Below are 20,624 nucleotides of genomic sequence, written 5' to 3' on the forward strand. Positions count from 1 at the left end.
AATGCCACGCTAGAGCCTGCCCAGGCACAGTGTGTGTAGCTCTGCGGGGAGCAGGAGAGGAGGCTGCCACTGAATGTGGTTTATTCACCATAACCATATTCATCATATGAACACTGGCTCGTTGGGCTGCACACGAGGGAGGGAAGATCCTACATTCAGAGACATAAACTTACAATATAACAAGAAATTCCCCATCACCCATCCCATCCAGCACAAACCAGTAACTACCAGACCAAGGGCCACACAGAGAACACACGAGAGTTTAGCTTTCCCCCATAGAAGAGAATTCGAGTGCATGGGTGTAGTTCAATACCATACCAACTGATGCATCCTGTGACTAAAACACCTTCTCATTTAGCATTTAGATAGAAACTATTCTTATTTCACCACATTGCCATTAACTTATACCATTAAATATTAATAAATCTGTGCAAATGCACCAACACCAGACTGCTGAGGGGTTTACCTGGTTTTTAAACCCCTAAGGCTCACATTAAGAAAGTGTAAAGTCAAATCCCATCGAAATAGAAAACAGACACAAATTTTCATATTTATATATTTTAAATCAAAACACAATTAAATAGAGTATGTTTTAAGTACATGAATACTTGGGCATGAGAGAAATAAGAAGTGGTACATAGTACCAAATACCTATACACAGCCTCTTTTTGTTTCGCTTTTTTATAGACAACACAGTGTGGCTCTAGACAATCAAATATTGCAACAGAGTAACACTTGCTCATCAATCAAGATATTCTGAGTATTGGAGATGATTCGAGTTCTTTGCAAAGTGATTTTTTATGCACAAACGTAAGGAAAAAAAGCAATCATAAAGAGTAAAACTCAAAATGGAAGTGTTGGACACTAAAAATGCAGTAGTAATGTAATGGTGAGACACTGAGTACTTCTGATACCCTGCAAAAATCAAGTACTTGGAAAAAAATAATGGAGGTGCTGTGTAACAATAGTGGCTTTTTTACTTAAACTAAAGGTTTTGCAAGACAGGAAGAAGGGCAGGTCTTTAAAAATTGTATTTCTTTGTAAACCAACCATCTGGAATTAGATACAGTGTTGGTGGAGGACAGGCTATGGAGAATGGCAGCAATTACTTTTTTTCTTTGCTTGTGGGATGGAGAGGAAAAGAAATGGAGCAGTCTACAGGGCATAACCCTGCCTTCAGAGCCGTGGCTTGGGAGCAGAAGCTGCACAAGTGCAAGATGAGCTTTTGTGTCTGCTCCATGTCAGATGAGGGGACTCGTGTATGCAGGTGTAAGAGCTCGACAAGGAAGAGTTACACTGTTCAGGCTTTGCTTCTGATCCTTCTACACTGCCTTCAAAGTTAATGTAGTTATGAAGTAAAACGCATTTATCTTACAGTTGAATACGCATCTATTTCAAGTAAGGAAAAATAAAACTTAGAACTTTTTAGGTCATTCACTGCCGATGAATTCACTGTTTCAGGTTCACTTCCCCAGGGGCCAATGTCAGGGATGCTCCCCTGGCCTTTCCAATTATGTGCTTAAAAATTACAAGTAGTACAACTAGAAACTACGGTAAAACCTTCCCCTCTGTTGTGGCTTGTGTCCCATTCCAGATCATTTGCTTAGAAGTCTTTTTGAGACAGGGTCAAGTATTTGTGAAGTTGATCACAGTTTCTCAGTGCCACATTGATAAACTGCATCTTCATCTCTAAAACCCATCATTATTGTGAATGCCACATACAACAGGAAAAAAGTGTTTCTTCACACTCTACAGTGGAGGTACAGGACTGCTTCTTTTTAATTCTTCCTTCTAGATGAGGGAGATTTCAGCGGTTGGAGTAACAGTGCTTTGTTTTTATTGGCTGTGTTAAAGAATCCACCAAAAGGGAAAGTTCACTCATTCTTGAAGTGGAAAAACAGATTTCCTGTTCTGGCGTTTCTAAAATCATAGCTGGAAAAGGAAACGCAAGGTTAGAGTTCATTTTACCCTAAAATATACAAGGCAGTCGCTACATAGAAAGACATTTGGTGTTTAAAAATGAAGTCACGTATGCTTGTGAGTCTGGGAGATGAAAAAACCCAACTAGTCCCACAGCTCAATCCACCTTCTGATTACAGCAACCATGCTTAGTTAATTGAATCCAGAGCATCTGCAGTCACTTGGTATTTCTAAACTCTGTGCTAAGTTACCCTTCCATCTGGCCAGACTCAAACGACATCATTTGCAGCCCCACTACTAAGTGAAATTATTATATAAAAGTCATTTAAATGTAACTGCTCTATTAAAAAGTCACACAGTGTAAGTATGGATCTATCAGTTCGGATAACCGGAGTTTGGCATATGGTTACTTGCAGCAATTCAAAATAGAGCAAGTTAACTTTTAACAAGTCAGCTGCCTGAAAGCCAGAATTCCTGGATGTTAACCTGGTAAACTGCTGCCATTCCATTGCATGAGAACTGTGGGGTTTTTTTAAACAGAGAACACATGGACTTGTACAAAGTCACTGAACACCAATATACAACACCAAACCGCCAGCCTATGGACAGGGCTGCCGGGTCTCTTTTAAGGTGTAGACACAGTAAATCAGTGCACCCAACAAAGCAACTTTCCAGCTGTTGAGTTTTACTGACACTTTAGGCAAGCATACTAATATTCATTAACATGAAAAAGCAAGCGTGAACTCAAATAAGGAATTACAGTATTGACCCTGCACCACGAATCACCCTTTTAACTACTAAGGCAGTCTGTAAAGACGCAAGATGAAGACAGTCAATTTTAACGTTTGCACATGAGAACCACTAGATGCGTCTTAAGAAATTTCTACACCATACGTAGGCTGAAACACTCCCAACCTTTATTTTTTCGTATCATGCCATGCCAGTTTCAACATTTCCCAGCGTGGGTTTCAGATGCTCTCAGAAGGCAAGAGCTCTTCTCCTCCCACAGCCTAGCTTAAGGCGATACAGGCAGCAGCCTCTCCACCCCCCTTACCTTCGTAACCTTCTCCAAAGGCTGTTCACATTGTGCCTGCTGCATAACATCATTGACTATCATCTTTGCTATCCTCCAAGCCATCTCTTCTTGAGCCTGCCACAGAAAAAACACCCCAAAACACAGATAACTTCAAGTTCTTGGAATAAAAATACAGCCCTCAGTATAACTCACAGGCTCAGCTTCAGAGATGTGGTCAACCTTCACAAGTCAGTGACCTGTAGCAAACATATCCTCCCTTGATGGAAATGCCCCTGCTTTCAAAGTACGCCATTAACTTCAACTATTGTATTTATGTCCCAATGCACTTTCCATGAGACTTAGTGAAGTTTTTAGATTTATCTGTTGGGGACTTGCCCAAGCCCCTTCAAGGGCGGAAAATGCAGCCTGTAATCCACGTACAATGGTCACTTCACAGTACAAAACAAAGGCCAACAGCACCTCCACTCCCAAATGAATATATGTAACACCACCATAACAAGAAACCCCTTGACTGCAAGCAAACAGTTAACCATTATACTAAAATAAACCAGCAATCACTGTCAAAAATCAAAGTAGTCTCACATATGCACACAAATAAATTATATTTAGCACATAGTGTCTGACAGTTCTTGTTGGTGCATCAGAAAGATACTCAGAGAAACAGCCAGGATTAAGAACTTCAATACTTTATTTCCCTAATCTACACCGTGAAGGAAGTCACCAGGACAACATAAAAGAGGACGCACCTCATCTGTATTTCCTTGAACCCATTTCTTCATTGCTTGTGAAAACATGGACCCTAGTTGAGATAAAAAACAGCAAGCAAGGTACATTAGCAAAGTCTGTGGCATAGCTCTATAAAAGCTAATTCCTTTCATCCTTCTAAAGAGTTTGCTCTGCTGGCATTAGAGAACATGGAAGAGTTGCATGGAAGACAAGGGATTACCTGAAGCCATGGTTCATGAGACACTGAGCCTGAACCATTCCTCTTTACCAGAGCTGAGAAGCAGCACTAACAGCAGATCCCAAACTGGGTGGGAAGCATGCGGAGAGCTGAAGTTCTTTTTCATCTCAAGACCCAATCTTTGAAGGCTTGATCATCCCCCCTCAGCTGCTCGCAGCTTTCATCCCTGCCAGGTTCCATCAACAGCTCCACCTCCCACAGGCTGCTCATACTCCCAGAAGTCCAGCTGGACCAGAAAAGCAGAATTTGGATAGGAAACTGGGCCAGAGATGGGTTTTGCCTCAGTACAGGACAGTCCTCACCTCTATTTGGCTCAAAACAGATCTGGCAGGAGTCAAGAGTCTTGCTTATCTTGACTGCAGTAAGGAAGAGAACAGTTCTTCAGATATTTACATATATGGACATGAAGAGGAAAGCAAACCTTTTGATTTTTTGACATCAGGCTCTGGTTCAGATTCTCTGATAAACTGTCCCAGGTCACTGACTCGTCCAAAAGTCATCTTCCTGAAGGGAGGACGAGTAAAAGGAGAACTTCAGCATTAAGGAAAGCTAGCAGTCAAGAAAACAAAGCTACCATGGTAGAGACTCCAGTGTCAGAAGGCCAGTGTTTCAGTTACCACCTCTGCCACCTGAAATGAATGTATTGGGAAAAATCTCCAGCTCTTCTTAGGTGTCTGAATTCAAAGTGTACCTTAACAATTCTTGTAGACAGTAGAAGCAGGCAAATGTTTCAATGACTCAACCATGAGATATCAACAGGCAGTGCTAGCAAGTGCCCTATGCTATCACAAAAACATGTCATTAGGGAGAAATCAGTTTACCATACCCAAAAGGACAGGAGACTGTGCAACAGAAAAGGTAGCTATAGAAACAAAGAATTTCTGTGTGACATACACAGAGCAGAAGTCTTTACAACAAAAAGCAACTTAAACAGAAGAATAGCTGTGCAACTTGCTAAGGAAATGAAGTACAAACCCTTCTGTGCCATGGAAGGGCAGGAAGAAATCAAAGCTGCACATTACAATATCAAAGGAGCCTGAGCTTATTCTTTTCTGTTCCTTCCCCAGATTGGAACTACGAGCTTGGAGTCAAAGAGCAGTAATAGCCAGTAGAAAGAGAAAATACAATTGGAAATATTTTTCTGGCTGCCATTCTGGTCACAGTAGCATTCACCATGACGCTGGTGTTAAAACACGTAACTGTACTCTCAAATATTAAGACATGTATTAAGATGGCACCAACTTGCATTTACACATGCATGCAAGAGGACACAGCAAAAATGGAACAGAGATGAAACATAACTAGGAGCAAGATACACAGAATGAGCCTTACCCTGCATATGTTCGCTGATACAATGATTCAGGATCCAGACTTGCAGCATCCACAATTATTGCTTCATCAAAATTTTTCAGGATTTTAACATTAGCCTTTTTGACATTGGACTACAAATAAAAATTCTAAGTATTAGTGCCCAATGCAGACAATTAATAGCTTCCTAACAAAACTGCATTTTTAGTGCTTTTACACTTAGATAAACCTCCATACATCTCCAAATAAGCATAAGAGAATTGAAGAGCATTTACAGAATGATGAATTCCTAATGCAGCACGATACTTTTAAGCAGAGGATGATAAAGGTAAAAGAATAGAGGCAAAGACATAATATAGAGGTCAGCACATGTACGTGAGGACTGCTCGAAGCCCTATCAACTCAACAGATCTGTGTGCACATGCAAATTATTTGTTTGTGAGTACATAGGACTGAACTACCTCAAAGGCAGCAGCAGCTTCACTCATCCCTCTCATGCACTTGGCTAAGCAATTCCCAAACACACTACACTTTCCCCATACACAGAGAATAAACATTTATCTTTTGGCCTGGCATATTTATACAGCATTATGAAAAAAGCCAAGGAAACATTGGAGCAACAGCAAGGACAGGACGAATGTGCAGCAATCTACTAGCACCCTCACATAGAACAGAAATGTTTATGGCAGCTGCCTTGCAAACTCCTTCCCTGCTGCTCTGTCAGTGCTGTTCTTTATGCAAAAATATGCAGAGACCAGAGATGCTCCTGTTCAGATAAGTAGGAATGTGCATCACAAAATGCAGCACTTCATTTCCTGAACTGTCCAAGCAAGCCAATTACCAGCAGTTTCTCTCCTGCAGACTATCAAGCAGCAGGATATTTCGAGAACAGATTTTACTCCCTGCTTTGCAACTAAGGGGGAATATTCCCTCCATGCAAATTAGGAGGTTTAAAAATGTTAAAAGCAGGTAGTACAGCTTCAGAGTTGCTTGATACATGGATCATCAATAATATTGGTCTAGATACTGGGTTTAAAACCCATGGTAGCACTGCAGCATTCAATAAAAGCAATTCAGCAGAAGCAGTTCTTGCTTAGCTTTTCTGCTCTCAGCTGGGCTTGCAGTTTGCAAGCTGACCTGGTTACAGATAAGCTAGAATCTGTTAATCCTCTCCTCTTTCACATCTGAATTAAACAAAGGTACAAGTTTTGGAACCGCCAACTCCTGGTTAAAAACACATCTCTGGTGTTACTGGGATGGTTTCAGAGTGGAACAAGCTCCACTGCCTGTTTCTGAGGCTAAGCCCACACAGGAACACAGCTCTCAAAGCGGCACCAAAGGCAACAGAAAGATGCTGGCCCACAGCCAGGGCACTGTGCAGTGTATATGATGGACATTTCTCAATGACTCTGGGAGGATAACAGAGCCAAAGGAGCCCAGTCACATTCTTGTTTCCACACAGTACAACAAAGAAGCAGCAGCCATCACAAAGCTCCAATCATGCTTAACAAATGCCTTACCCAGCAAAAGACTTTTCTATGCCCAGCTTTACATCAAGCTATATACATGCAAACAAAATTCAGGTATCACCCTCAGCTCAGAGCAACTCGGTGGTAACACAGTGAAGTGTCAGTGTCAGCTCTCTTTTGGAAAGGTCAGGGGTCTAGCCATTCTATCAGACCAGCTTGAGGGTAACAACAGGGAAAAGTCCACTGAGGCAAACTAGCGAGCACCACTGGTCAGATATTAACTGTCACTGCTCTATGTTTGAGTAGATAAATGCCTTGAACCTTAGAACTGAGTGTAACTGAGCACACACAACTTGCATATTTTTGTTTAAATTCTACAGCATATTCACAAGTATCAATGCCTGAAGTTGTAACTACGGTAATGATCAAAATATGGTGCTTCTAATAAAAAGTGTTCTTAAATGTTAGGCACTATGGAACAGTCTTCAGTGAATGGTAACAGCTTAATAAAAAGACACATTTGACGCAAAGAACTAAAAGCAGCACAAGGCTCTGGGTGCATAAATAGGACAGCTCATCTTCCACACCCATACTGTCTGAACTTAGCAGCATGTAGACTAAACACATCCTAATATAACACATACTGTAATTTTCAAGTGGAATGGGAAGCTTCAAATTACAAGGTGTTTCCTTACAGTGTATGAACTTTGATATTGATACAGAAAAGTGACTACAGCATTTCCCATAACAAAACCAAACCAAGAATCTCATACCTGGGAGGCAGAGCCATCTGGGCCCCCTATGGAATCGCTATCAGGAGAGCTACTGGGGCCATGAATACTCAGTGCAATATTCCCTCCTGGAAATTCATCTCCTCTTACTGAATGGATGAGATCATTCAAGTATTTGTAGTAAAGGTTGCTGGACAAGAAACCAGGTAAAAAAACCTGAGAGACAGAAGGAGGAGTCCTCTTTAATCAAGGCTGGTCTGCACAATCACAGCAGATCATTTGCACAACTGAAGGGACACACAAACATCTCAGCCCTTGTGTAGCTGGTACACAAGTAGAAGTGCCTACACATTGAATTATTCCAGATTAGCAAGAGCATTGCTTTGAATCTGAATCCTACTGCAGGATTAACAAAAATAACTAGGTATCAACCAAATCCTCCAGTAACTGGAATTGAAGTTCGGATTTTCTGATTTCCTCTAGGAAAGCCTGACAACCCAAGAGGGTCACAGGTATTTTGCTACGCTGATCAAAATTCATCTGCAGCTCCAGAATCAAATCATTAATCTCTAGTGTCCAGGTATACCAGAATTCACTATTAGCCATACCACTGGTATTAGACTTGCAAACAGCTGCTACCAGCAGGAAGGACAATTTTCTAAAGATATAGAAGCTCTTGACAGCAATTCACATGGGAGGAAATTCTGTTATTTCCATTAAAAAGCAGTAATCACCCAAGACAACCACTTCACAGAGAATTAACAGAGGCCAGTGTGTGGTATCTTTTCAAATCAGGCTGGGGAACACAGTCTAGCAAGTTTTCCTAAAGCTGCTCAATTATCCAGGTAAACAGGAAGTCAGAAAAGAACAGGACAAATCAGAGATGCTGAAGGGGACACCTGACTCACTACAGAATCTCCACATCATCTGCCCTGGCAACACCATTCTGAAGAAGGTATCTCACCGTCTCCATGGTAGTCCACGCCTGCCGTAAGGGAGTAGTGAAACAGTTCGGGAGAGGACCACCTTCCCTGCAGATGTTGGATTCGATCTCTAACCTCACCGAGTCATCAAACCCCAGAGGATGTGTGGCTTGAAGGGAGAAATACCTGCAGCACCAGATGGGGGGAAAAACAACACAAAAGGAGTTGCAAAACTTTGCGGATGGTGAGCACTCACCCGTTCCACCCAAGACCATCCGTCATGCTGCAGCCACTAGATGGAGCTGGCCTCAAGAAAGTACATAGAGCTGATGCTGCTAACTACAGGGGAAGCAAATCCCCAATCCACAGGAACATTTTTGATAATGCCTTGTCCTGAAGATACAGATAAAAGAAAGAGAGCATCAAGTGACTCCTGATGAGAAGAATCTCACACACAGAGCTTTGTAGCAGGGAAGCAAGAAACACCCAGAACTCTGAAGCAGCATTTGCTCTACTAATCACAACACTGAAATCACGTTTATGGATGGAGTAGAGGGATGACTGATGAAAGTTAGGCTGAACCAATTGCTTCTTCTCCAATTACTATTTCCTAGCACAGTAATAACCTAAGGAGTTTGTGAAATGAGTCTCACACTTAACCTTAAGAACAAACTTATTCTGGAAGCAGTTTTGCTGTCTGTCTTCCAGTTGCATTATTACTAAGGTGCAGCACAAACCCAAAAAAAGGGAAGAGTTACACTACTGAAAGTCTGATGTTAAAAGGGATCCGGTCTCTTCCTTAACAAAAGGAAGGTATTTCAAAATACTAAGAACAAGCAGTATTTGGTTTTTACTATGGGTGATAACAGTTCCTAGTTTAAATGGATAACAGTATCTGGACCTTAAGGTTCTTCTACAGTGATGCATCTGCTATTAGGTTTAAATCCTTCACATTTTCAAATGGCAACCAATTGGCTTTGATATTTTCACAGCCACACATAAACCCAAGCAAACAAGTCCTCAAAATTCTGAAGTGTTTAAGAATGGAATCCTTGTAAGGACTCTCTTCATATACACAGAAAAGCTTTAAAAGCTCTTGTGTGTGTACCCAAAGGTCACCTTACTAAAATGCATTTCAGCATCGCAAGACTGCACAGTGATGGTCTGAAAATGGAAAGTTCCTTTTATACAGTGCAACACAAAAACACAAGCACAAAATTAAGAGCTTTCGAAACAAGTAACTGTTGAACTCCCTCACTTGTCATATAAAATCATGGCATCATTCTGTGCTTCTTGCCCATCATACTGGCCTTTTTTGGCAGCAAGTTGAGACTGGAAGTTATCTGCTGCCAACCAGAACTGCAGTACGTTAACTGCATCTTCCTTCTCCATGTACTGGAAGAGAAATGAAAAAAGAAAGAGGAGAAATTAAGTAAGTTCTACCAAGAAACTTCTAACAAGCATAGACAAACCTGCTCCTTCCCATTTAAAATGAGAAGGATAGTCCAAACATTAATGATGCAAAATTGTCACCAGGGCATATAAACATTCTGAATTCTCAGATACAGCGTTGCAGACAGATTTAGTTTGTTTAAGAAGAAAACAACTTGGGACCTTTCTGTTCTGTACTGATTTTCACATGCAATTTCCAAAGATCATTTATTTGCATCATACTAAAGACAGAGGGAAGCCTATTTTCATGCTATGCTCAGCTTACATTGAACTCAGCACATTGTCTCAGCTCTCCAGCTTGCTGCTTCACACTACACTTGCTTGTCAGACTATCAGGACAAGTATTTTACAACTAACAGGTGATTCCCTAAAGATACAGGGCCCCACAACTGTAAAATCATACATTTAACCTACCACATTCCAGCCCCGTAACCTCTCTATGTAGAGCTAGTGAATTATTTATCTCTAAGAATGCTTAAGGCTTTCAAAGTCACTATTTCATTTGGCAAGATAAAGACAAACAATGTCAGAGCTTCTACAAAGCAACGACCCTTAGGAGTACTCACTAACTGGAGAGAATATGCACAACTACTTATTCTGCAATCCAGTGTACAGGTTTGAACATTTGAGAGAGCTCTACATGTGGAAAGGAAACCATTTAATACATTTTCTCCCTAATAAAGATACATCTCATCTTTTTTATTGTACTTCAGGTGTCTTTATTAGAGCCATCAGAGAATGAATAAAGGGTTTTTTTCCATTTGATAGGAAAGAATGAAAAAGGCAAACTTAAAACCTAGCACTCACCTCAGAGAAATAGAAGAGAGCTGATTCACAGAAAAGTATGTCAGCCAGATAAACAGTCCCACTAGTCAGCACCTCAATCTGGTATTTACAGAAATGATGACTTCGCAAAAACTCACTAAAGTGCCTGCACACAGACAACAACAATCAGTTATTAAGGGTCAGCAGCATTCAAGGCACCTCATGAACCTATTAGTTCTTGCCCCAGAAGTCTTATACTTTCAGTAGGATAAAAGCAGAACAATGAAAGAATGGTGCAGGTTTACAAATGACAATAGGATGATACAAAGAATGCAATAGCATGCACATACAGCTTCAGCAAGTGATGACAATGGATTTGGAGGGAGAAATCTGAGCAGTTTCAAATGCAGAAGACTGCATAAAAAAGTGATTTTATGGTAATGCCTTCATAAATGTTTTTAATGGAACCACCTTTTGCATAAGGACAACAGCGATGTGAAGCCAAACCATTCAAACCACTTACTCTTGCTCCATTGCGTTAAACACTATTGACTGTGCTGTAACAAAGCAGTTAGGATCCACTTGTCCATCTTCCCCACAAATCTTTGCTGCAAAGAAAGACCAGGTTAAAATTAACACCCATCTGGCTGATGGAGCTTGAAAACACAAGCAGTGACCAGTTAATGAGAAATTGCAGTTCAAATCCACTAGCATCAGCTGGTTTTGACTGTGCAAAGAGCTTTTGAGGTACTGCAGGTAGCTGAATGATAATGTTACAGCTGAAATACTTGATTGAGACTCGAATCGGGATCCCCTCCACAATTATCAGGAACTCTTTCACTAATTTAAGCAAAGACTCTGAAAGTTCTTCTGGGGATATTGCACAGCACTACTGAAAGGTCAGATCCACTGATACTTGTCATGTGATCCATCTTTTACAACTGACTTTAGCAGTCACAAAAATAAGAAATATGAGTGTGTGTGGTATTAAAGATACATTTTTACAGGGAAGAAGGAAGCTCAGACATGAGTAGGCAGCATACATTCTTACCAACTATGTCATTTCTCATTGCTTCTGTTATAGGTATTGGTTTAGCAGCATCTGGAGAAATATATTTGGTAAAAGTACTAACTGCATCCCGCTCTATACCTACAAGGAAGAAATACAGAATCAAACTTGGAATTCCTTGGCACAGGTCTCAAACAAGGAGCGAATAACAAACCTTTGCTCTTGGGAAAAGCAAGTATCTAATCACCAGTGACAAGTTCCCTTCCCATAAAGCCCTCAGTCCACTACTCAATACTTTGCTACTGACAAGCTACAGTGGCTGTGCTTTTTCCAGCCAGGCCACAACAAGCCCAGCATTGACTGACTAGTGAGATGGAATCAATCAGTGCAGTTCCGAATTCCCTGCCACTAGACAAGACAGCATCCTCTTCCTGAGCTGCACATCTTAGTCCCAGAAGTAACACCTTTCTGGCAAGAAGTGCAGTGAAGTTCCCTATTTCTAGCTCTCATTATAGAGAATATAATGCCTGCATTAGGAAGGAATTAAAAGGAAAAAAATATCTTCAAATGGGATGCCTTGGAACAAGATACACACTTTACACGTTATCTTTTGAAAGTTGGGACACTGCTCTGAGAGAGAGAAAAAGTCACACTTCGACTGTTCATGTTTCTCAAAAAGCACCCATTACTTCCACATTCTTTTTAGACACCAGAAAGCAGAAGTACTTTTCACGAGTGAAGCATCACTGCATTTGTTTAAGCTGCTTTGAGGCTGAGGTTAGGTGTTGTGGCTGTCCATGGTAAATATACGAGAACGGCAAACAGCAAGAGAAAGTGATGCAACGCAAGGAAACATGTTGGCCAACAAAAGCAACAAATATGAGGAAACGAGTGTTTCCTTTTCGTCTAGAGACTTGCACAAAGGGAAGACTGAGTGGATGCGAAGGAGAGAACCAGGTACTGTGCTGTAGCTTACTACCAAAAGCAAATATTTTAATTTCACTCTTACTTCCAGTAGCCTCTGAAGACGTGGAATCCAAATGAGAACACATCAGTTACAAGGGGAAGAACTCTATCAAATAAACCCAAGAACAAAACCAGTATGCTCCACAGAACAATCTCAACAAGTCTCTTGTAACTGTTACTTAAGTCATCTTACATGATGCAGGATATTTACCTTCCATGGAAAGTTAATTATCAATTCTCAGCCCCATCATCCAAATTTCCTGCAATTCTTTTATGTTGAGATGGGATGGGTGAAGGAAGAATGGGACATTGCAACGTTCATCTTCATTTCTTAAGATTACACATGTAGGAACAGAAGTAACCTAAGCTTGTTAGAACACATAATGATTCTGAAGTCTCTTCAGCAGCATATTTATTTTTCAATGACCAGAAAAATAATACACAGCTCAAACTGCCCATCAGCTGACACAGCAAGTTGATATTACTGATACACAAAATGATTTTCTTCTCTGCAACATCACATCATACTTACTAAGAACACAGCCCATCATACAAAGCAAGCAGCAGCTCCCCATCACCCACCCTTTTTAAAGAAATGGGACACATGGCACTTACTTTTCATGAGTTTTCCTGACAAGTCTTTTAGTGCAGAGGAGGGGCTGTTTCTATTTGATACTGTAAGCTTGGAAGATTCTTGCTGATCAGCTGGAACAGAACGAGTCCCTGTCTCAGATTTTCTTAGACAAAGAACATTGGCGTTATCACTATCCTGACCCAAAAGTGCATGGTTCTGGCTGTTGCTAGTTCTGTCATTCTTGGTCGAAGCCACTGGCTTGGTCCTGAGCAGATGGACTGTGCTAGAATCCTCCAGTCTCTCCTCAAGCAATCCAGTTGGAGAAGACAATGCAACTTCCTGCTGTTTGGAGGGTGACACTGGCTCTGCCAACGAACTCTGCTTAACTGTGTTCAGGCTATGTGCTCTTATACGGGACCATGTTGTGGAGTGGAAGCTTTCAGCCTCTAACCAGAACTTAACCAAGTGTTCCATTCTGCGCAGTTCCATATACTGGATAAAATAAGGGAGGGCTACATTGTCCTGCAGAACTTGTTCAAGGGTCTTTGAAAGGCTTGCTTTGGTCTCTTGAGCCTGATAATTCAGACACGATCTGCCTAAAGAAAAAGATAAAGGGAATGACTCCACATTGTACTACAGAGATGGGTATTCAATACAAAAATGCCCTGCAAGTGACAAAAAGACAACTCCAACATAATGGTGGTAAGCAAAGTAAAGAAATCTCTTTTAACAAACAAATGTACTGTCCACATTCAAAATCCTTCTAGGGTAACAGCAGTCAAATTTTTGAATTACCTAATCTACTTGCCTGAAAACCAAAGGATGGTGAGCACAGCAGTAACCCACAGAGAATAAAAAGAAACACTGCCATTATTATAGAGCTGATGAAGCCTTACCTAAGTCTCCAAAATGAGCAGCTTCCATGTGACTTGGCTGCTTCTTCAGGGCAGCTGTCCGACTGCTAGAGAAAGAGTCCATGTTGGCAGAGATGGCATTAATTGCCACATGGCTTGGTCCTGCAGCCTCCAGCAAGGCATGATTTCTAGTGCTTCGTTGAGGGGAATGTACTGGTAGTGGAGCTGGAATGAAGACAGGAATTACCAAAAGACAAGGCTTACAAGACCTCTTCTAAGCAGTTTCCAACACTAAGCACCCCAAGATATGCCAGAGAGTTCGCAAGAGTCAATCTTATTACAAACCTCATTCTACCACTGTGTGTCATTTTGATGAAAGTGTGATAAGAATAAAGACCACAGAAACAAACAGGTGAAATTATAGCGAGAATAAACTCACTTCCAGTAGTACAGTGGTACCTACTCACCTGTATTTTCCTTATTCAGTAGCTAATCAGAAGATGCCAAGTGTAAGTTTACACATGAAATACTACTCCTGAGTCTTCCGGCTTCCTTGGTAACTGCTATCGTAACAGCTTAATACTTTATCAACAATTTAGTGTGATTACAACATTCTTGCCAATCCATTTCCGTATCTTTTTGAAGGCTAAAACATGTTACAAAATCCTGCGAGTTTTAACAAAATTGTATTTCAAAAATGTTTGTCTTTCTTTGATTTTAACAGAGAGAGAGAAAAAAGCAATAAGGAAATACCTGATGAAACCCAGGTTATAAACATTAACCTCCTCTAAGCTGTTTTAGAACACAGCTATTTGAGCCCAGAGAACACAGAACTTCCTCACGCAAAACCCTGCCAGTGAAAAAGCATCAAGTAATTGTTAATTGATGACAAAGCTGAAGAAAACAAACCACTTTCACAGCAGTTTCAAAAGCTCTCAGGAAACTGCATTGGATTGAGATGTCATACAAGGACATCTTACACCTCTGACTCAAAAATAAAGCAAATCAGATGACACATCATCTCAGCACACTACTTCCTAGCGATGTGTTTCTTCAAGGTGTCAAGCAACTTGGTTTTGGTGACTTTCATGCTGCATAGCTTTATTTTTATTCACAATTTTATGACACATGATGGCAGAAGTCGATAGTTTCACATTTACATGTCATGGCAACAGACTTTAGGAGCAATGGTAAAGGAGAGTTAAAATGTTTAAGTTATTGCCAAGTGTTTCTCCAGCTGCAGTGTGTGGTACCAGGTCACTGCTTCCTGCCTCTTACAAAGCCTCTGGTATTTAGTACCAACAGTAATGGAGAAGACTGCATTTTTCTGAGGCCAATGGATGGCAGCCAGTTGCTTGGCTGCCGACAGTAACTGGGGAAAGCTTGGTGGCAGCTCCTGACGTAGAACCAGAGCCACACTCATAAGAGTTTAGGCTTTTATGAATTAGATTAAAATATAATTTTAGATTATAAACATTTAAGAAAAACTTGTTCCACTTCATCTAAGGATCAAACACCTTTCCCAAACCCTCCAGACAGCACTACATCGCTCACCTAATGTCATACAGATCACGGAGCTGCTGCCTGCCAAACTGGAAAGATGCTCTCTGTTTGCAGCAGTGTAATACAATAAATTTTCACATTTATTGTTATTTACAAGTTCACCATATTATAGCCTTTTCCTGGGAAACTCTATCAGCTAGTCACCAGAAATCGTAGTTGCACGTAAATCATGGGATGTGCAACTTGGATGCAACTTATTGTTTCCTATAATTAACCTGAAAGACACCAAGGTGTAAGAAAGTCTTTAACTTTCTCTTGATATCCAGATACCACACTAACAAATACAGAAGCAGGATTTTGTCTGAGGATATAGAAGTAACAGATGAGATTCACACAAATTACCTCATCTCCTTTTAGTATCACAATAAAAACTGACAGGATAAATAATCTTGTTTTCCCCACAGTTTACAAAATTCCTTCCCATCAAGATGTTTTTTTTCTCTCCTAACAGATTTAGCAGCAAGATTTCTGTATCACGTGGAGCAGCGTTACAACACCATGATTCAGAACTTCAGCCTCAAAAGCTACACTTAAAACAGACACCAGCAGCCTGTTTTGCAAATCAGACACAGTTAAGCTGCATTTTCACAACTGCAAAGTACACTGCATGTGAGCAAGAAACTTCAGAAGTGATTTTTTGTAGCTAAGGAATAACCACTACTTGCCAGGTGATTGAACTGCTTGATGACTTTGAATTAAAGCTCATGTGACATAGCTTAATAACTTTCTGTACTTACAGATTCAGCGAGATGATTAGGACACATCAGTTACTATAAATACTCAGAAACAGAATTCAGGTTTGGGTTTGATTTGGTTTTAATGCATAGGTCACATCTGTGCTCAGTCATAAGGAAATTATTGCACTGGTTAAAGTGAAAATGGCAGATGACATTTGATATCTGAATTTAGAGACAAAATAAATATCGATCTTACTTTTAATTGCTTTCACATCTGTGGTCTTTTCTTGTTCTTTGCCTTTGACTGTAAAATACAAAGGAAAATGTTAATGCTATTTTGGGTGACTAATGGTATTTACCAGAGAATGGACACAAAATTCCCAACTTCAGCAAGTATCAGAGGCAGACAGAATCATCTTTTAGTTAAAACTGATCCCTCCTTCAAACCTGCACATCTAGTGACTGACAGAGGCTCCCAAAGCTTCTGCGTTGGCTTATTTTCAAACAAAAATCCTTATTCATTAATTAAGTTTAATGAACTGTAGTATGTTACAATTAACACTGGGAAAGGTGCTTACCGGCTATATGATTAAAGCACGGTTACATGCAAGGTTACCTTAATAAACAGCATCAACTGGAAAGAATGGGATAGACAGGCTTTACACACTGCTAATAGTTAATTTTCTCTCAAATACTATTGCTTAAGTATCATCAAACCTAGGGCAAGCAACTGATGGGAAGATAAGAGTTTTAAAGAGCTGTGATGGAAAAGCATTTTGTTAATAATTATTATTATGTTTTTAAAGGAAGCCCCTAAAGGAAACGTATGAGGAGATCTGTTTGAAACAAAAATAAAGAAACTGAAGAGTATAAAACCAGGATGGCACAAGAAACAAACTAAGCAGTGATATTGAATAACATGATCTACTTGGGAAACATTCTCTGCCTGCTCCAGGCTGGGATTATTACTACAAATAGGTCATCTTTGAACAGCAATTGTGGAGTCTTTCCAAAGCCAACCACAAATCCTGACCCAGCACAATCACACATTTGCATCACAAAACACGTGCAGATCACAAAAAACCAAAACCACACCAACTCTGCCTCTTCTGACCCAGGTATTTTAACTATTTTAAAGGGAAGCTCCAATCTCTGGTTACATAAATGTCCTGCCCGGAGGTGGCTGCAGCGCTGCCGTACTGCGAGGAGCAGAAACGTTGCAGCTCTGTGAACTGGCAACTCAGCATTTAAGACGTAAGCTTGCAGCCAGCACATTTTCTGACGGAGAGGTTTAAGCATCCCTTGAAAGAGCTGGATCCTTTTAAATCTGAACTCTTGCAGCCAGACGCAGCTGTGAGCAGTGAGAATAACCAGCTTTACATAACTGGGGGTGTGATATGCAGGAGAAAAATGACTGAGAAAATCTGCATGTCTGAAGAAACACTAAGGGACAAATGAGAACAAAGCAACGTTCTCTACTGGATTACAAATCTTTATCCTTCCAAAATGATTCTGGTAGTTGATTCATCAAACCAATACTATCAGCAATGAATCCCGAGTTTCAAAGGAGTCCTCCATAAGCCTATTTTCAGTTTAAATACGTCTGTTCCTTCTCACCAACTACCCAAGTTTCTCTCGAATTACCTACTTATTTCTGGTAACACAAAATCCCCATTCACGTTCTTAACCTCTTCATCCACAGGCTTCTTTTGTGCCCACCAGCTTCAAGCAGACCAAAATGAAGTAGTTAACAGTGGAGGACGAAAGAAAACTCCTATACACCAACAAGACCAAGCTTTTAAGGGTGAAGTTTCACTAAAGGACTTTACTTTCACTTTCCTCAAGAAAACGCATGTCACTTGCTGTCTGTGTGAAACCAGAGAGAACTGCAGTATGTGATGACTGAGGACTAACAGGTTGTGAGAATTTCCAGTAGCAAACCCCTTTCACAAAGCAGTAATGCATCAAACCAATGCAAACTGGCCACGTGATGCTGGAGGATTTTAATTCACATCTTTAAATACACAAGAATGAACAAACCTAAGCAGTCCTCACATGTATGTGAGCAAAAACCAATACAAAACTTCAGAGGTCAGCACGCTAGTTGGACTGCATGTGCTATTGTCAAGGTATCCCTACTGAGGGGGCCTGCAGTCAGGCTGTTTCATTGATAACAATTTCATAACCTGCCCTCAAGCACCAGGCTGTTGGTTCAACTGTTATAGTTTAATTTCTCAACCTATTATCCACCTCAGCCTTCTAGACTTTAATTTTAAGGCCCATGCCAAAACATAAGACCATTTCCCTATTATTTTTTTCTACAGGTCAGTAATTTTATGGTTTAATCTTTAAAAACTCTTTTAATTTTTGCCCAATGTGATATCCTCTTAAACAACAGCAGCTCAACCCAAGAACACTGACACTTTTGTATGGTTTTGGACCGCATGTGTTTAGTCTACAGAGCTTTATCATAAGCCTTAATCTGTTGCTTTTCTCTCAGCTGCAATGTAAGTCTTCTCTAAAAGCCAGTATCTAAAATGGAGATTGTACAACGCAGTATTACTCTATGTACAAGCCAGATGAAAGCTTACTTCTCTCCTTAATAGCACCTCTCTTGGGTACTTAGTTCTGCCTATGCTTCTCTGACCCAAGATCCTTTAATCAAAGGAACACAAACAGATACTCAATGAGACATTTCATTCTTGCCAAAGCTTACACTGCTCCTGTGATTACACATTAGGATGAACAGCACTTCTACAATTCCCTTCCCCAACAAAGCAGCAGAAGCTATTTCTGGAGAGTTTATAAGCACTATGAAAGTTTCATTCTGCAGCTCACCATTAGTATGTAAGACCCCAAAAAGGATGATGGCACTTGCAAAGCCTTCAGCGGACTTCCAGAGCTTCTAACATGAAAAGAAGTTTAATTTCTTCCAGGACTACTGCACTAACCTCCACCAAGAATGAAACTTTCAATGCTGCTACTCTGGCTGAGCAAGCTTCCAACAGCACATGTCAGTCAAGACCAAAACCACTGACTCAGATAACTTGCTCTTTCTTCCTCTCTTGTAGTCTCAAAACATACACTTTGGGCTTTAGCAACTGAGAAATGCTTTAGGATAGCGTTGTCTCAGGCACTGCTGCAAGAGCAGCAATTGTATTGCTTGAACTACAGCATCATGAGGTGACAGAACCACTTTCCCAAGGGGCCCTTCCTAAAAGGTGCCCCTTTCAACAAAAACCACTCAAACCACACGTCGTGCAGACTGAAGGCATCCTACACCTCATTTCATCACCAGCTGTAATGCAAGTGCCTTCAACACATTTTGCTCCCAAAGTACATTTCAACTACATCCATTTGTGCCACAGGAATAGCATAAATATTTCAGGAGTCCTAAATTCCAAATCTCTGCTTGTGCTCCATCACATCAACAAATGTGTTATAAAATAAATGACCAACGACTCCTTTGGCTTTATGAAGACCTAGGTGCGATGAGGTCCCTTTTTCAACCATGGGTTTTAGCTAGTGCTTTAACAGGCTATTGTATTTTCACACAACCCTGCACAGCAGCACTGTAAAAAAAGCACTCTGCAAGCATTCAGAGAGGCTCAGAATCAGCACGAAGCAAACGCACCAGCCCACCCAACCGCACCATCCACCGCTCCAGGACCGCTGAGCTCCATTCCCCCGCAGCAGCAGGGCGCAGAGCTCTGTCCAGCGCCGCCCCGGGGCGACCAGCACTGCAGCCCTGCGCTCGCCACCGCCCGCAGCTGGGGTTGCTCGAGCTCCCTGGGGGAGCCCCGCTTGCAGCAGACACCCCGCGGGCCCGCAGCACCGACCCCCTCCGACCTCTTCCCCAAACCCCGAGGGAGGAAAAGGGCCCCGCCGCCGGGACTGACCGTCGTTTGCGGGGAGGCCGCTCCTCAGGGGCCGAGCTTCCTCTCGGGGCCCGGTCACCGTCGCCGGATGAGCAGGGCCGGGGCCCAGCAGCCGTGCAGGGGACGAGGCCGGCAGCCGCCCCTCAACCGCAGGCCTCCCGGCCGGCGCCCCCCTACCTTTCCGCCTGAAGAAGGACATAGTGCCGCGGAGGGGGCGAGGCGGCCGCTGGGGAGGGGGGAAGAAGGGGAGGGAGGGGGTGAGGGCAGCGAGCCGAGCTCCCTATGAATGAGACTCCTTCCTCCGCCCGCCGCCGCCTCTCCCTCCGCCTCTTCCTCCCGCGGAGGAGCCAGCGGCCGCCATGTTGTCAACAACCGCCCCGCTCCCTCTTCCGGGCAGCCGGCGACCCGCCAAGCATGACGGGATGCCGCCGCGGCCCCCGCCTCACTCAACATGGCCGCCCTGGCGTCGGGGCTGCCATTGTGGATGAGGGCAGGAAGCTCACAGGGGTCCGCAGCAAGGCGGAGGGGGGAAGGG

The 20,624-nt window shown here is 41.8% G+C and overlaps 1 protein-coding gene across 6 annotated transcripts; it reads right to left on the reverse strand.

Moving 5' to 3' along the window:
* Nucleotides 1–591: 591 nt before the first annotated feature.
* Nucleotides 592–20,438, reverse strand: AKAP10 (A-kinase anchoring protein 10). Of its 6 annotated transcripts, XM_080630156.1 has the most exons (15): nt 20,111–20,438; nt 16,468–16,515; nt 14,014–14,196; nt 13,159–13,713; nt 11,620–11,718; nt 11,092–11,176; nt 10,611–10,734; nt 9,610–9,746; nt 8,393–8,537; nt 7,471–7,644; nt 5,253–5,362; nt 4,342–4,424; nt 3,703–3,755; nt 2,975–3,070; nt 592–1,932 (listed from the first exon to the last, which is right to left on the reverse strand). In XM_080630156.1, exons 1-15 carry the CDS (start codon nt 20,286–20,288, stop codon nt 1,927–1,929), a joined length of 2,076 nt encoding a protein of 691 aa, XP_080486282.1. In that variant the 5' UTR covers nt 20,289–20,438; the 3' UTR covers nt 592–1,926. The 6 variants fall into 6 exon arrangements, 4 of the variants coding, with proteins under 4 accessions (XP_080486282.1, XP_080486281.1, XP_080486283.1 ...); XM_080630155.1 differs by lacking the exon at nt 592–1,932 and having other exon boundaries at nt 1,941–3,070; XR_013958075.1 differs by lacking the exon at nt 592–1,932 and having other exon boundaries at nt 3,008–3,070; nt 3,903–4,424.
* Nucleotides 20,439–20,624: the final 186 nt, after the last annotated feature.

Source organism: Psittacula echo, assembly GCF_963264785.1.
Source record: "Psittacula echo genome assembly, chromosome: 15".
NCBI classification, from domain to species: domain Eukaryota; kingdom Metazoa; phylum Chordata; class Aves; order Psittaciformes; family Psittacidae; genus Psittacula; species Psittacula echo.

Coding starts and splice junctions, on each gene's coding strand:
- AKAP10 (XM_080630155.1), bottom strand. CDS start 20,288: ATGTCCTTCTTCAGGCGGAAAGGTAGGGGGGCGCCGGCCGGGAGGCCT. Junction 10,735..11,091: donor TTTAACGCAATGGAGCAAGA/GTAAGTGGTTTG, acceptor GTCTGTGTGCAG/GCACTTTAGTGAGTTTTTGC. Junction 7,645..8,392: donor CGTGGACTACCATGGAGACG/GTGAGATACCTT, acceptor TCTGTCTCTCAG/GTTTTTTTACCTGGTTTCTT.